This window comes from Haemaphysalis longicornis, unplaced genomic scaffold (genome assembly GCF_048455015.1).
Source record: "Haemaphysalis longicornis isolate Haplotype H1 unplaced genomic scaffold, Haemaphysalis longicornis Haplotype H1 scaffold_1, whole genome shotgun sequence".
NCBI classification, from domain to species: domain Eukaryota; kingdom Metazoa; phylum Arthropoda; class Arachnida; order Ixodida; family Ixodidae; genus Haemaphysalis; species Haemaphysalis longicornis.
In genome coordinates, this window is record NW_027526203.1 from 299,001,204 (window position 1) to 299,015,889 (window position 14,686).

At 46.3% G+C, this 14,686-nt stretch overlaps 1 protein-coding gene across 8 annotated transcripts in view; it reads right to left on the minus strand.

Moving 5' to 3' along the window:
* Positions 1-14,686, minus strand: part of LOC144148956 (inactive dipeptidyl peptidase 10-like) — a 541,623-nt gene that overhangs the window by 223,322 nt on the left and 303,615 nt on the right. For 2 of the 8 annotated variants that reach the window (XM_077680573.1, XM_077680566.1), the window contains exon 1: positions 10,880-11,028. The exons of 4 other annotated variants lie outside the window; for them this stretch is intronic. Coding sequence is in view for 2 of the 4 variants with exons in the window: in XM_077680548.1 (XP_077536674.1) it covers positions 10,880-10,882 (3 nt within the window). In the remaining 2 variants the exon portion in view is untranslated. Of the gene's footprint in view, positions 1-10,879; positions 11,308-14,686 lie in introns of those variants that run through there. 2 more of the 8 variants (XM_077680548.1, XM_077680557.1) reach the window with 2 other exon arrangements.

Here is a 14,686-nt window from a genome sequence, read left to right on the forward strand (position 1 = left end):
GGCAGACAGGTTAGTTTTTACCTTCCCTCAGGCTACACCTTTAGAGAAGCTCACGGGGGCGTTGCAAAGCGAACTGTCAAGCTAACTATACGCACCAGTGCATTTTAGTCAGCGGACAGTCAGATAAGTTACCAGAAGCTCGCACGCCTCACTCAAGGCAAAGCCTCGGGACCGATTCGTGTAGTAGGGCGCCTGCTGTGCGGTTTCCAGCGTCGCTGCTGAAAGCTGGTGCGATTTTGAGCGGTGCAAATGGGCCGCAGTGGCAGCCAGTGGCCAGCTCACTCGGCATATACTTTTGCGCAGCCCCAAACGAAGCCATGGAAGTGAACAACATGAGCTCTCAACCCAGCTACATGGTTGTTCGGGGGAAAATAGACCGTCTTTACACCAGGGGCGGATTCGTGGGTGCGCCCTAGAGGGGGGAAGTTTTTTGATGATGAAAATTGTGGCGAAGATAATAATTACGATGTTACAGTCGACGATGATAACAATAATAACAGTTATTGTCTTTCTAATATTATTCATAAAATCACTAATAATAACAATAGATCGCGTTAATTTACGCGCCCAGGGACAGCCAATAGGCCTTTATGGGCATTCTAAGCAGTAATTTCTTGTCATTTTAGTTTTCGCGCTCGCGTGACGTTCAATTGAAGTCGCAAGGAGTGGCCTCGCACTGGCAGCTCTCGCTAGGAACTGGTCCGGCGAACGCTACGAAAAAATGGACGCCATCCCGACCGGCGAAAGCGGATGTCCAGCGCAGCTTTTGTAAACCACTACACATGCTGATGGGAGAGGGTAGGAGATATTCCTCCTTCTCTCGGCGGGCTTGTCGCTTGCACTCGGCTTCTCTGGCGGCAAATTGTGGGTCCTGTCGCATGCGCTCGGCGTCTTGGCGAGAACTGCTGGGTTCTGCCTAGCCTGACGCATGCGCTAGCCCTCGAATGACGTCAATCTCCCTCCACTTTCGAGAACAGCTGCAAAGCTACTCGTTAACAGAACACATTGGGGGGGGGGTCCAATTGTTCCCCGGCGCATTATCATCCACCATGCGGTTTCGATGCTTCTTTATGGTTTTTAACGCGATAGCGTTATTAGGCTTATTTTTCGATTCCCCCGTGGCTCCTAGCCGTCCGCTATCGGGAGGTTCCCGTTTGAACCCATTCCCATTTCACCCTTCCCGCTTGTTCCCTCCCGTTTCAACCCGGCGCAAAACGACCTTCCCGTTTCGCCCTTTCCCACTTGGCGCGTTCCCGTTTGAACCCGTTCCCATTTCAACCTTCCCGTTTGTTCCTTCCCATTTCAACCAGGGGCGAAAGAACCTTGCCGTTTCGTATTTTCCTATTTATTTAGCCCGTTCCCGGAATAACGTACCCAGTTTATGAAATGTTATAAAAAACATTTTCATATTATTTTTCATTTATTTGCGTTTGTCGCTGCGATAGCATGCTCAGTACATCCAGAGTCATTGACTGCTTTTCAAACCTGGGCTTCACTTTTTGAATCTACAGACGACGAAATTTGGTTACAATTAAAAGTCATACCAATTAACAATTTTTTTAAATTAACAAAGCCTAACAAACACATTAACAATAAAAAAATTAATAAACAAATCTTTTAAATTAACAAACCAAACAATGATAAAACCAAAAAGCCCAGAAAAGAGCCGCGGAAGCACAAATAAAAAATCGCAATAACACCCTCACTTTGAAAGAAATCGTATTTGGCGGACTAACACATTTAATCGTAATTTTAGCGCAAGGGTAGATCAATGTCGAAAAGAAACAGATAAAAACTATAAAAGATAAAAAAATGTATAAAAATAAAGTAACCCTATGTATCTGGATACATATGCCACATCTGGCTATAAAAAAATCACAGTCATGAGAAGCGGTGAAAATTATGAACTTAGCTTTGCGTTTCATTGATTCTGTTTATTCCCGTCACTCTAGCGTACTCAATTTGCATAATAGGGCAAACCTTCAAAAACCTAAGCAGTGCAGGGTCGTCTTTAGCCTAAATTTTCTTTACTACAGAAACTTAAAATTGTCGCGGGAATACTACCTCCAAAGGCCTTTCAGACGTTCAGCCAGAAGACATCATAGTAAGACTATTAGGCAGCCAATCAGCTGAATTACTATTCGAAAGTTCTCTTCGTTTCCTCGTGCAATTTCTTACTGGAATACGGTTAACTGAACGAACAGTGAACTCGGTATCGTTAGAAGAATTTTCCCCACGTATTGGAAATATGTGTTCTGGTTGAATCGTCGTATTTTAAAATTGGAATATATTACGAATGCATATCCGTGTTCGGACCCCTTTGCGTCTTTTACATATTTATGTCTTTTACTTATTTGTGTGGGGCGTTTTTAAACTACGCCAACCAATACTGATGTGCTTTTATGTTCACTCCTGCATGAGCCCGACCAGGCCGTAAAGTATCAGTAAAATAAATAAAAATATCTTCCCATTACTCACGTAGGAAATGCATTTGTAGCCAATTATCAGATTGCTGCACATCTTTTTGCCTTTTTTTAAAGTCTCTCCTACGGACATCTTTGATCTCTCGAACCCGAAGACAAAGCTACGCTCCAAACAATAAGCATAAGAGCGGCTGATACATAAATTTCAGCCGCACGTACGAACACCAACTGCAGAAAAATCCAATGCGTGCATTCCTCAAGATATTGGGTATCTTTAGAGTACACTTTCGCCGCTACAAATTTTGTGTCAAGAGGGCAGTATCGACCTAAGGCATTCAGAAACTTTTATCGGCCGGAAATACCAGTCGATTCCGGAAAATTTGGTGCATACAAGTTTTTAGTGCATGACCCGTTGCTTGTAAGCACATTTTGGGGAACAGTTTCGAAGACGGTAACGCATATTTTCGGAAATTCAAATGGTTTGCAACAATGCGGGTTTAAATGAGAAGGGCGCTTTGGGAGCGGGTTGTAACGGGAAGGGCGTTTTGGGAACGGGCTGAAACAGGAAGCGCCCAAACGGGAAGGTCGTTTCGGGAACGAGCGCACACGGGACGGGTCAAGCGGGAAGGGTGTTTCGGGAATGGGTTCAAACGGGAAGGGGTCAAACGGGAATGGGTTCTTTCGGGCTACACCCCCGCTATCAGCCGTGCTCATCAGGCGTCCACGGAAATACGTCACCGCGGCCACCCGGAAGCTATGACTGAGGCAGCAAGATTCGAGGGCTCCGCTGAACCTGTTATGTGGCGGTACGGCAACCGAAGTTTGGAAAGGAGGACAGTGATACATCGTCGGATACGTAAGAAAGCATATGCGTTTTCACCAGGTGCCGCGCCTGCGCGGTGAAGTTAATTCTATGCCCAGTCGGTGGTAGCATGCTCAGCAGACACGGTCTCCAGCCGTGCCCGCAACTTACGTCATCACACCAAAGCGGGTTTCCACCAGAAGATCGAAAATATAAATTTCCGGTAATTCATGCCCCGAGGCTACTGGCAGGCTACGAGGCATGTCGTAGTGGAAGCCTCCGGAAGAATTTTGATTGATTGATTGATTCTGGGGTTTAACGCGCCGACGCAACGCAGGCGATGAGGCGCGCCGTAGTGGAGGGCTCCGGATTAATTTGGACCACCTGGGGATCTTTATCGTGCGCCGAAATCTCGTACACACGGGCGTTTTTGCTTTTCGCCTCCATCAGAAAAGCGGCCGCCGCGGCCGGGAATCGAACCCGCGACCTCGTGCTCAGCAGCGCAACGCCTTAGCCACTGAGCCACCGCGGCGGGTCCGGAAGAATTTTGACCACTTTAGGTTCTTCAACGTGCGCCGAAATCTGGAAACGCTCCGTGGGAGTCGGAGTATCGCTATCGCACCTTACATCTTAGGATACAAGCGTAGATGTCTCTGCACCTTTTTTTTTCTTTACACGATTACTGAGCTCTATGCTGCACGCCTGATTTGCCTGAGGCATGCGCTCGGCGTCTTGGACGAGAACTGCTGGGTCCTGTCTTGGTATTTCGTTTACGACACGGAACTATCCGACCAACAAGAGGCTAACAGCTTCGCTGTAAACTACTTTGCCTTTGCCATCAAAATCGCAACTCCTGTAATGAATGTATGGGCAGACTTATCATGTTTTTTCATGAAAAAAGATGCTCACGGGAAATTTGTGAATTCTAAAATGCAGCGGCCCTTCTTTTTAATAAGGCTAACCGCACACTGCTTCATTTTTGAAGTCTAAAATGATATCACCTTTGGGATTACTATATACTTTTACGCGGATTACAGTCGCCGCTAAGCCCACTGCCCGTTCGGCGTGCTACGCTAACTATTGCATTCAATACAATCAAATCAGAGCATACAGGCTAAGAAAAAATTGTGCAGCATGAGACAGTTTCCCTAAAACCAAAAGAAAAGAGAGAAAAGCAGGTGTAGTTGAGAACGGAAGCCGCATAAGTAGGCAAGTTGGCGCTGTGGCTACAACTCCAAAAACAATTTCCCGTGGCGAAAGAGCATCTTAGAAGGCACCAGCCGCGGTGGCTCAGTGGCTAATAGACCTTTCCGAGCACCATGTCGCGGGTACGATTCCTAGCCGCGGCGGTCGCATTTCTGATGGAGGTGAGAAGCGAAAACGCCCATGTGTTTGATACTTCGGCGCACTTTAAAGATTCCCAGGTGGTCGAAATTAATCCGGAGCCCTCCACTACGGCGCGCCCCATCGCCTGCGTTGTATCGGCGCCTTAAAACCCTACAATCAATCAATCACGCATCTTAGAGGGCAGTCCCGATTGTTTGAGGGGCCTCTAATCTGGTCTGTTTTTTTCTTTTTTTTTTTTTGTTTGTTTGAGAAAGTTTGTAGCGCTGCAGCTAACGGCGAGAGCCCGCGGTTTCTACGCCTCCCGCAACGCGCGTGCAGCGAAATCGCAGACTGCGTACAGAACCTGCTGGGCTGACGGCAGCTGCCCGAAACAACTATAACATTGTATGAAGAGCAAAACGTTGGCTGCAGAAATTTAACGAAGCGTCCCATTGATTGTTTTCGAAAGATCGCTTATTCGTGTTTCCGAAGAAACTTTGGCGCAATCGCCCGACACAAGTGCTATTTACGGCATGCAGGTGGATGACAGCTTCCCCTTTGTATTTCTCCTAGCGAGAAAACCTGCTAGTGCCCCTCACAGACATGCCATTGTTGGCAACACGGGGAAACACGTTGGCAATATTCCTGCCAGTGCCGCGGAACTCACTTCAAAGGCGTGTACCAACACTGGAACAACCGCGAGTGGCGCTGTTCGTAGCGTAATGTTAGCACACATACAATTAGCTGGATATAAAAAACGGCACCAAGACGGCCGAACCCGGCCGCGAAGTGCGACGTCACGAAGAAAAATAAAAACTCCAGAGGTAGTGTCTTGACATTCTAATCCAGAGCTGGTTGCCTGGGAACCTAACACCGAAGAATACTTAAAACTTAGCCATGTGTAGTCAGCGGAAATTAAACAGAAACGGTTCAACGCCATTGTCAGAAGCCTTTGTGAGGGCAACGTCTGCCTTCGTGCGGACCTAAGCTACGCAGGAACCAAACGGGAAAGCCGAAAGATCCACCAGATGAAAGACATGTGGCCATAACGGCTTCCGAGTTCTCTGGAAGCGAATCCCTTCTTTATTAAACGTAAAAAAGAAATTGGCACTCTCCCCCCCTCTCTCTCTCTCCTCTGTTTATATATATATATATATATATATATATATATATATATATATATATATATATATATATATATATATATATATATATATATATATATATATATATATATATATATATAGCGAATCAGAAATGGGCAATGAGGGTGAATTAAGAGAGAATAAGGGTAGGTCACGCACGCACGCACGCACGCGCGCACACTCACACACACACACACACATGAGCGGCATTCGAGGAGCCAGTTTTTATGCCGTTATGCCGTTAAGGAGCATCGAGCACACCAAACGCTGCACGGGCCTTAAGGTACCAAGGTCCCGATTCAGACATCCTTTTTCATTGGCAGTCATCTCTCCCCCTGGCCGCTGTCGGTCACTTTCAATCTGTCGATCACATCATCCCCCCAATGCTTGTCTTCTGGTCTGGACTCCTGCTGCTTTCTTATATTGGACGGTCACCCAGCTGGACTCTTTGAAATGGAATCAAACTACGCGACCAGGTGATTCCGTAGCGGTCGCGATTCGTCACTGGCGGTAATCCTGGGACCCTGGTCGGCCTATTAAATTAGTAAGAATTCTTTTGATCAAATAACATTAAACTTGAACCGAACGGCAGAGAGCGACGAGTCCCATTTTAGTTTTTGCTACGCCAGCGAACAGACGTCCTGAACAGGGCAGTAGCCGATAGTAGCCACCAAGAAAAGTAAATCACGGGACTCGAGTGACCTTCTCCCCGCCCAAAGGTCCTGTCAAATAAAATTGCTAAAGTGTCACGTGAGGACTCTGTTTATGCAACCTGCGAACAAACTGCATAGGTCGATAACGTGCACGCCGACTCACAAGTGGTGGTGCATGCTCTTCACGGAGCTTTCCTCCCCCCCCCCCCCCCTCATTTAAACTATTTTGTTTCTCCGATTGGTGTTTGTCGCGACCTGAGGGATTCCGCCTATGCCGAACAGCGTGTTTTGTTGTTTCTTATGTCCCCTAAAGCCAGGTAGCTGTGGGCCAAAGAAAGTAATGAACGATTTAACGCCACGAATGGGCGGGGCTTTCGTTCTGCGAAGCACTTAACGTAGAATAGGCAACAGACACTGCCGTAATGCATAATTGAATGCAGCCCCGCACGGAGACCAAGCCAGCAAGTGACGAGCACTCGTCGGGCGTCGCCGAAAGTGGCAAGCAACGTAACGCGAAAGATGCCAGGGCGCGCAGGCTCCACGCACACTTCCTGCCTTTTTGCGTCGAGGTTACACGCACCCATGATTGGGCGGCGAGACGCTAACAACGAGAAGTCGGGGATGTGCTGCCATTGGTCAAGCATATGTGCTCGCCGACGGTCGCGCTTTTTGCCGGTGGCCACCGAGAGATAGTCGCTCCGCAGCTGGCTTGTTCAAAATATTTCACTGTTCTCATACAATGACACCATCTATCTTATGACAGAGAATCCTTATGCGGTGCGTTGCGTGGCGTACTTTATATAAGCGTTTATTGCAGCGCAGTGTCACCACCTCTATTCTCCCCTTGTCGAGATCGCAACTAAAGAAAAAAAAATCCTGTGCAGGATGCGTGCAGGTGAAGTTAATGCAACACGCGCGCAGAAAAAATACGTGTTTTTATAAAAGGTGACCCCTGTTTGTTTGTTTTTTGAAGACCAAAGCCTTATGTGCCCTTTTTTGTGAGCTTACCTTGTTTTTATCTAATGCATATAGTACCTGACCCACTCCTGCGACAGCTCTCTTGGGCTGCAGTATGTACAGTCGCGCTCACTATGACCTACACCGCTCATTAGTATTCACAGCTTTATATGACCTTTGTCTGGCAGCCGGGGTTAAAGACCAAGTGCGCATTAGGAGAACAACGTCCTAATGAATCAAGCCTTATCCTAACGTATATGCCCATAGTCATTGTTTTGACGATATAATCGTCTGAATACTAATGAGCGGTGTAGGTCATAGTGAGCGCGGTATGTATGTATGTATGTATGTATGTATGTATGTATGTATGTATGTATGTATGTATGTATGTATGTATGTATGTATGTATGTATGTATGTATGTATGTATGTATGTATGTATGTATGTATGTATGTATGTATGTATGTATGTATGTATGTATGTATGTATAAATAAATAAACAAATAAATAAATGGAGTCGAAAAAACCGGCTTTATTTACGTGCGCCGAAATCTCGTATAAACGGGCTGGCGTGAAGTGAATGTGACTGCGTTTAGCCGTATATGTCTCATTGGAAGGTGACCTGGAACGACCTTGGTGTCGACACAAGCGGTACGAAATTTGAACATACAAAAAACAAACGAAAGAAAACAAACAAGTGACCCTAGGAAGGCCAGAATCGAACCTAAACGTGCCAGCCGTGTACAAGATATGATTTGTGATTAACAAATTTAGTTAATGATTGATTAGTATTCGGTAGTGATGATTAATAAGTTGAATGAAGGTGGGATTAAGATAAATTAGGTTGTGTTAGTGATTGTTTTAATAATTGATATTAATTATTCGTGTGGTAAGGTGGAATAAAATGGATTAAGCTGGATTAACGCAGGGATTAAGATGGATTAAGGTGGGTGTGGGTGGACGTCGACATAGCGCTCAGATGGTAAAATAGTGAGGCGGTAAAATAGTGTGACTGCTGTGTCGACGGGTGGACATGTATATAAAATGTACCCGACAGAATAGTACAGACGGAACCGCCGCGTCGGCAGTGGACGTGAACTATCACACGCAAACACATTTAGCTCTTTCTGTACTAAAATAGGTATAAACATGGCCTAATCGCTATATCAAGTTGAAGCTCAGGATGGCTAGCCCACTGCCCCAATTTCTTCCGGTCAAGTAGCGCGCTTTCCAAGGAGGAAACGGCGTTTAAAACCGTCTGTTTCCCTGGCACCATCCTCGTAGACGGCTGGATAAATCGGGCAGGAGAATGGTGGGGTGTGACGACCCGATTGGAAGTCCGCAAAGCGGCATTGCACAGACGGCGAGCGCGTTCGTTATATATTAATTGCGCATGATAAAAAAAACTGAGACCACGAATAATACAATTCTGAGACCACACAACTTTAAACCACACAGCGTGACGTCATTCAGGTAGGGATGGAGCGGCCGCGCAGGGAGCGTGGCGTTTCAGATTCTTCCAAGAAATAATCCAAGGTCGCAGACCTAGCGAAACAAAGGATTGTACAACACGAACCACACAATGCAGTTTCAAGCAAATGTACGAACAGGATCATGGATGCAGTAAATCTTGCATTCGGATTATGTTAGCAGGTCATGGTTAACGGTGGGTGACGCTTAAGGAATGCCCAGGAACGACGAGAAGCCAGAGCAAACGCGCGCAGTTTTTCGTCGCTCCTGATGGGAACATCCAGACACAATCACGCACTTCACAACCGTTATAAACATCAGTAACTATCCCAGTGCGGGAAAAAAGCACGCGTCTCTAACAGCAGTCAGCTCGCTCCCTTCGTTTCCGCCGACGTTCTCACCCGGATTTCTGGCTAGCTGCACCTGCTTTCGGGTCCCGCTTCATGACGCCCACTAATAAAAAGGATGAGACTTATGCCACGAGGCTTACACAGCGGGATTGGTACAATCGGGAAAAGTGAATTCCAGTATGTGTGCGCGCTTGAAGATTTGGTTTGCCACGCGGCGGCGTTACGTTCAAGCGCGAATATAAACGCACAAACATCGCCATTTACCTTCATAAACGTCAAACAGACGTACTTTTGTGCAATCAGCGCAGCTACTAGGGGAAACCGATCCACGTCATTATTTTACCGTCATCAACCAAAATAATGAAGTTTGCGTGTTCAGGTTCCTAGGGGGTCTTCCTGCTCGAACGTTGTCTGCTGCTGGCTGTAAATACACACATCCCACGCTAAACCGCGCAATCGACATCTTCCTTATCGGGTCGGAATGAGAGTCATGCAAGTATAGGATAATTAGCATGGCAGTTTAATATTGGCAGCATCACGTGATATATTTAGAAATAGGCATATTGTAACGCCAAGACGTCTAATTTGTACTTGTCGCGCTGTATTATAACAGAATCCAATGGTAAGATTGCTGCGAAATTAAAAGAGCAGAATTTCAACCATATCCCAGGAGAAAAAAAAAATAAATGACAGGGACTGGCATTCACTTAATTTTTTGTACATGACAGATTCGGCTCTTTTTGCGCTATTCAACGAACCGAGGAAAGAAAACGGACTCCCACAACTAACAAAAACTGGCTTTGTAATCAGAAGGCGCCAGTAGGCAAGTTGGCTGGACGTCATAGTGCAATAAAAGCTGGAAAAGAGTTATGGTTCTCCACACTTGTCATGCCCCTTTAACGCCCTCCCAACTCCAGCCGCGAGTACCTTCTTCAGAACTGTATTTATAGCATACAGAGTCGTTTTGTTTGTGCTAACAACACTATTAAAAACTAGCAATACCGCAGCTGGGCTAGTTGGTGCATGATTGAAAACTTCAAAGCGCTACGGGGACAGACAGGAGCGACACACACGAGCGCATACTATTTCATGATTATTGCCATGACTATTTCTAACAGTTATGGTAAGTGCTCACAAGCGCTTACCATTACTATTAGGAATCTTAACTGTCTGCGCGTTTTTCTTTCATTTCGTGTCAGGGTTTGATAAGCTTAGGTGAAACTTGACAGGAAAACACTAATCGCATGTCACGTAGGCCGGCGGCGCCTGTTCAATACGGAAATATTTTCTCACAGTTACGCTGCAACTGTCAGCCACTGCTTAGATAATCCTAGTAGACTGCCTCGTCCTTAAACAAGCTGGATCGCAGCGTACCCCAATTACCTTGGGTTAGGCTAGGTTAGGTTGGATTAAGTTAAATTAGGTTAGGTTAAACTCTTGTGCCACTTCACAATCCCTGCTGCTTGTGATGTGGCCTAAACAGATTTTGACCTTAATGACAATATCAATCATTTGTAAGGGGATGATAAGGCCCCACCGGCTCAAACACGCTAAGGATGCTATTTTTTTTCTGGCACCCTAAAGGTACTGCAACTAATGACAACTTAAAGCGGACTACGAAGTAAGCCAGAATCGGCATCGCTTCGCGAAACGGCGGCGCCGTTCTCAAGCTCTTCGGAATCGCGCGCGCGCGCGCGCTCCGGCGAACGCTGCGGTGCGCGGCACGCTGACAACCCGGACGGAAGAGGCGTACCATGTCTTCGGCTGGCTCGGCGTCGCCCTGCTCGAGCAGCAGCGGTACCCGCTGCTCCTGTTCCGTGCCGCCCAGGTCTTTCGGAGTGCGAGAGTCGACCAGCGGGTAGTCCCACAAACACACGCCACTGCGCCGGCTGCCGGTGACGCTTTTCCCGCTAGCCGCCGTGCTGCCGTGGACTCCCCGAGCCGCAACAACCGGTTCCGTCGACGTGGCTGACGTCACGGCTTCGTCACGTGACTCCCCACTTCGAGACACCCGGAAGCTTGCGGTCGCCGATGGCAGTTCGCAGGCCGTGGTGCTACAGAACACGCTGGAGTCGCACTCCAGCTCTCGAGATGCACGCGGCCCGGCGGAGCCCGCGGAGAGAGCCTTACAATAGGGAGCGCACAACTGCTCCGGGTTTGCACTCGCCGACGTGTAACAAACAGACCTGGAGCCCGTAAAGTCAAGGTCAGCGGCGCCGAGGGAACGCGAGCGGATAGTTTTGCTTTGCAGCTGGGCCGGCTGCGCGCGTCCGGACAGTGACCTCTGTGGCGGGCAAACGCGTCGGAGGAACGCGAGCGCCCCACCGGTATCTTAACGGAGCGTCAAACAGTCAAACGCCTTCGCTACTTACTCTGTCTTTCTGCTGTGTACGCCTGTCTGCGTCGGATTCTGGCGGATCAGTCTTCGTAGCCTCGCGTATCGAAGCATGGACATGATATTATTTAATTGGTCACCTTCCCGATCAAATATTAAGGTACATTAGTAAACAAATACTGAGAGGAGAAAACATCGTGCAGCACAATGGTCTTGGCTGTGTCGTTATTTTGTATGTCTTGGTGATTGTAGCAGACCCGGGGGAACCCAGCCAGTTGCCACAAAAAAAGCAACCTTTATTTTTTAACAGGAATTAAAAAAAAAATTAAAATAGTAATGGTGTTGAGAACTGGATACTATTTAGACTTTCCAAAAGCTGTTGTCGTTGTTTGTCATTGGTTGCTGCCGGAGAAGTTGCATTTTTTTATTTTTCATAGAAATGTTACTGGGCGCATTTGAGAGCATTGAAACTCTAGAAGGCAACGCCCAGTAATTAGTGGTGAACGGTCGCATGATGCGGTTTAACATGAGTTGTGATACAACAAAAAATATAGCGACGACCTTGTAACAGACTGCTTAGCTACACGCCTCAGGCATCTGTCCTGGTACCGCTGCTGTTTTTAATATTTACGAACAACATCTTCTTTTGTGTTTCTTCTTTAATACGAATGATCGCTGAAGATTGCGTATTATATAGGATGACCAATACTTTCAAATATTTAAGTTCGTTGCAACAGCGCTTACAAGGACCATGGAGACAACATGCATCTTTGCTCTATCACAGAGAACGGGAAGTTCATAATCCAATACAATATTGTTCCGCGCGAAACGACGTTTCAGTGATAAATGAATTTTCATTTCAAAGAACATCTTTCCAGCTACCCAACTAGTGGTTATGACATGCTAAAAAGATTTATGGTGTGCTTGAAGAAACAGACAAAAAACAGGTAGCCAGCAGTTTGACCACATGCGAATGGATGAAGGTCAGCCGACAGCGGAAATCGGGCTATCGATGTTTTAACCTATCAAACATACCATAGCAATTAATTTCTTTAATAACGCAGTCATTGGTTCCCTGCATGGATGAGACGGCAAACCTGAAGGTAGCATTAATGTTGGCCGCAAGTGGACAACTTGAGCCCAACGGAACTCTAAATCTTGCAATGACATAACAGGTATCACAATAGCTCCTTATATTCCTTCCGTTCTGGTAGTGTATAAATTTGCTTAAATAAGAGAAGGTGTTGTGGGGCTGTGTTATAAAGCCTCACGTAAATGCCGCGTGGCCTTGGCAAAATCTCGTTTGTTTTTAACGGCTTCAGCCGATACGCACTAGTTGGTTGGTGACGTCGCTCGGTGACATTAGAAAGCGGGTGCCGGAAGTATCCCCCTGGAGAGCTGCCGCCCTATCTTCACCTTTCAGGACCACCTAGCCCGATTGAATGCAATTTGCGTAAACTATGACATACCTGTTATTACACCGTGGCCATCTTCTGGTTGAATTACAGTTATTTGGTGTCCTCATTCGCTCCCTTAAAGAGGGTTTCTGAGTGGTGTGGGACGCATAATGACCATCAATGTGCATGAAACTGGTCACGTGTGTTTTACTAAAAATCGGTTCACTTATAAAATAATGAGAGAATTTCGACACGGTTACTCAAATCAAACATCACAGCGCGCACCTAACTTTTCAGGTGTCTGGGTGTCAGCACGTGTATTACGCTGTTGGAAGGCGTGCCTCATTTTTGTGGTTCTTGCTTGGAAATGCGGGACCCGACCATGTGAAGAGATCACGAAGACAACATTCGTCCTTGTTTTATTTGAAAGAACTAGCCATTGATAATTTGCTCAACTCCAATTCAACTGTTTTCGTGAAGAAAAAAAGATAACAAACATGACGAACTTTCAAACTTCCCTCGGCCCCATGACCCCGTGCCGTCACTGGTGAGGTGTCAAAACAGTAGTCAGTGCGTTAAGTCTATATACTAGCACTCAAGTAGTGCTCTCAAACAGAACCAGACTGCAATCGCGCAATCATCGGCGATTGGCGATAGCTTTTGTCGGCGAGCGCAAATCGTACAAACTAGTTCCTGTGACGCCGCAGGGGCAGTGAGAGAAAAAGGCCGGTAAGTCACCACCACTCTTATCACCTGTTTTCCTTGCTATCTACCTAGCTGTACACTCTACGAAGTCTACGTAGGTGGGCTTCACCCCGGCAATCCAGAACTACTAATCACTGTGCCCAAATGTGCAAACTTGGCGAATGACGAGGCCAAGCATGCGATTAGAGTGAAAAAATTGAGTCTGCGATAAGTCACGCTGAGTGGTCGTTCTGGCACGTTGTGGTAAAGCCCATCTCAGGCGATTTCCTAGAGTGTGACATGATTCACATTCTGACGTGGGAGTACTTCCAATGAATCAAACTTATATTTTGTCTCCATGGCCCTTAAAATAAAATGGTTGCTATAGAAATCTAACGTAATACCTGCACCTAATTATGTGTCATGCAAGGCATGCTATCCGTGCACGGAGGCTTATGTGGGTTAATCAATGCAAAAAGTGCCCATTCGTTCTTTATTGAAACATTTGGTGTTTTAGCGTCCCAAAAGCAGATCAGAGTCTAGTATGGGTATCCCTTCAAAATCACATGTATGTGCTAGAGCTAAGTTTTTTTTTGCATATTTTTCACAGTAAAACTGGTAGTGATCGATAACTTTCCTTCAATGTGGCATGGCCGCGCATATAATACAAAGAAAATCACCTGCAAAGTTGTCTTTAAATAGTCCTTTTTTGTGAAGGCAAATCTGAATGGATTACGTTCAACGGTGCTATTCTTAAACTTACTACATGGTCGAAGCTTGTCTGCCACGTTTCCAATGGTATGACCTGCATTTTCTTATCTTCTTATGACTAATGTCCCTCCTCTGTTTAAATATATGCCGGTTTTGTGAATAATAACATATTTTATCTGGTCGTGGTGTGCCTTAACTGCGCAGTTTCATTTACTTGATTTTGGTCCTTTCTGGCGACTTACTAACGCAAAAGCTTAGGCAAGTTGGTATACGACAGCAACAGTCAGCAAGAAGACAACGACCCTTTCTTGGAATAAAGACGGTTAAAACGCGAAGCTTTCTCTCATGCAACCTGAGTCAAAGCCGAAGTCCAAAATCCACTCTCCCAAAGTCCAAAATCCGAACTGCCAAAGTCTAAAGGCTAAGTCCACTT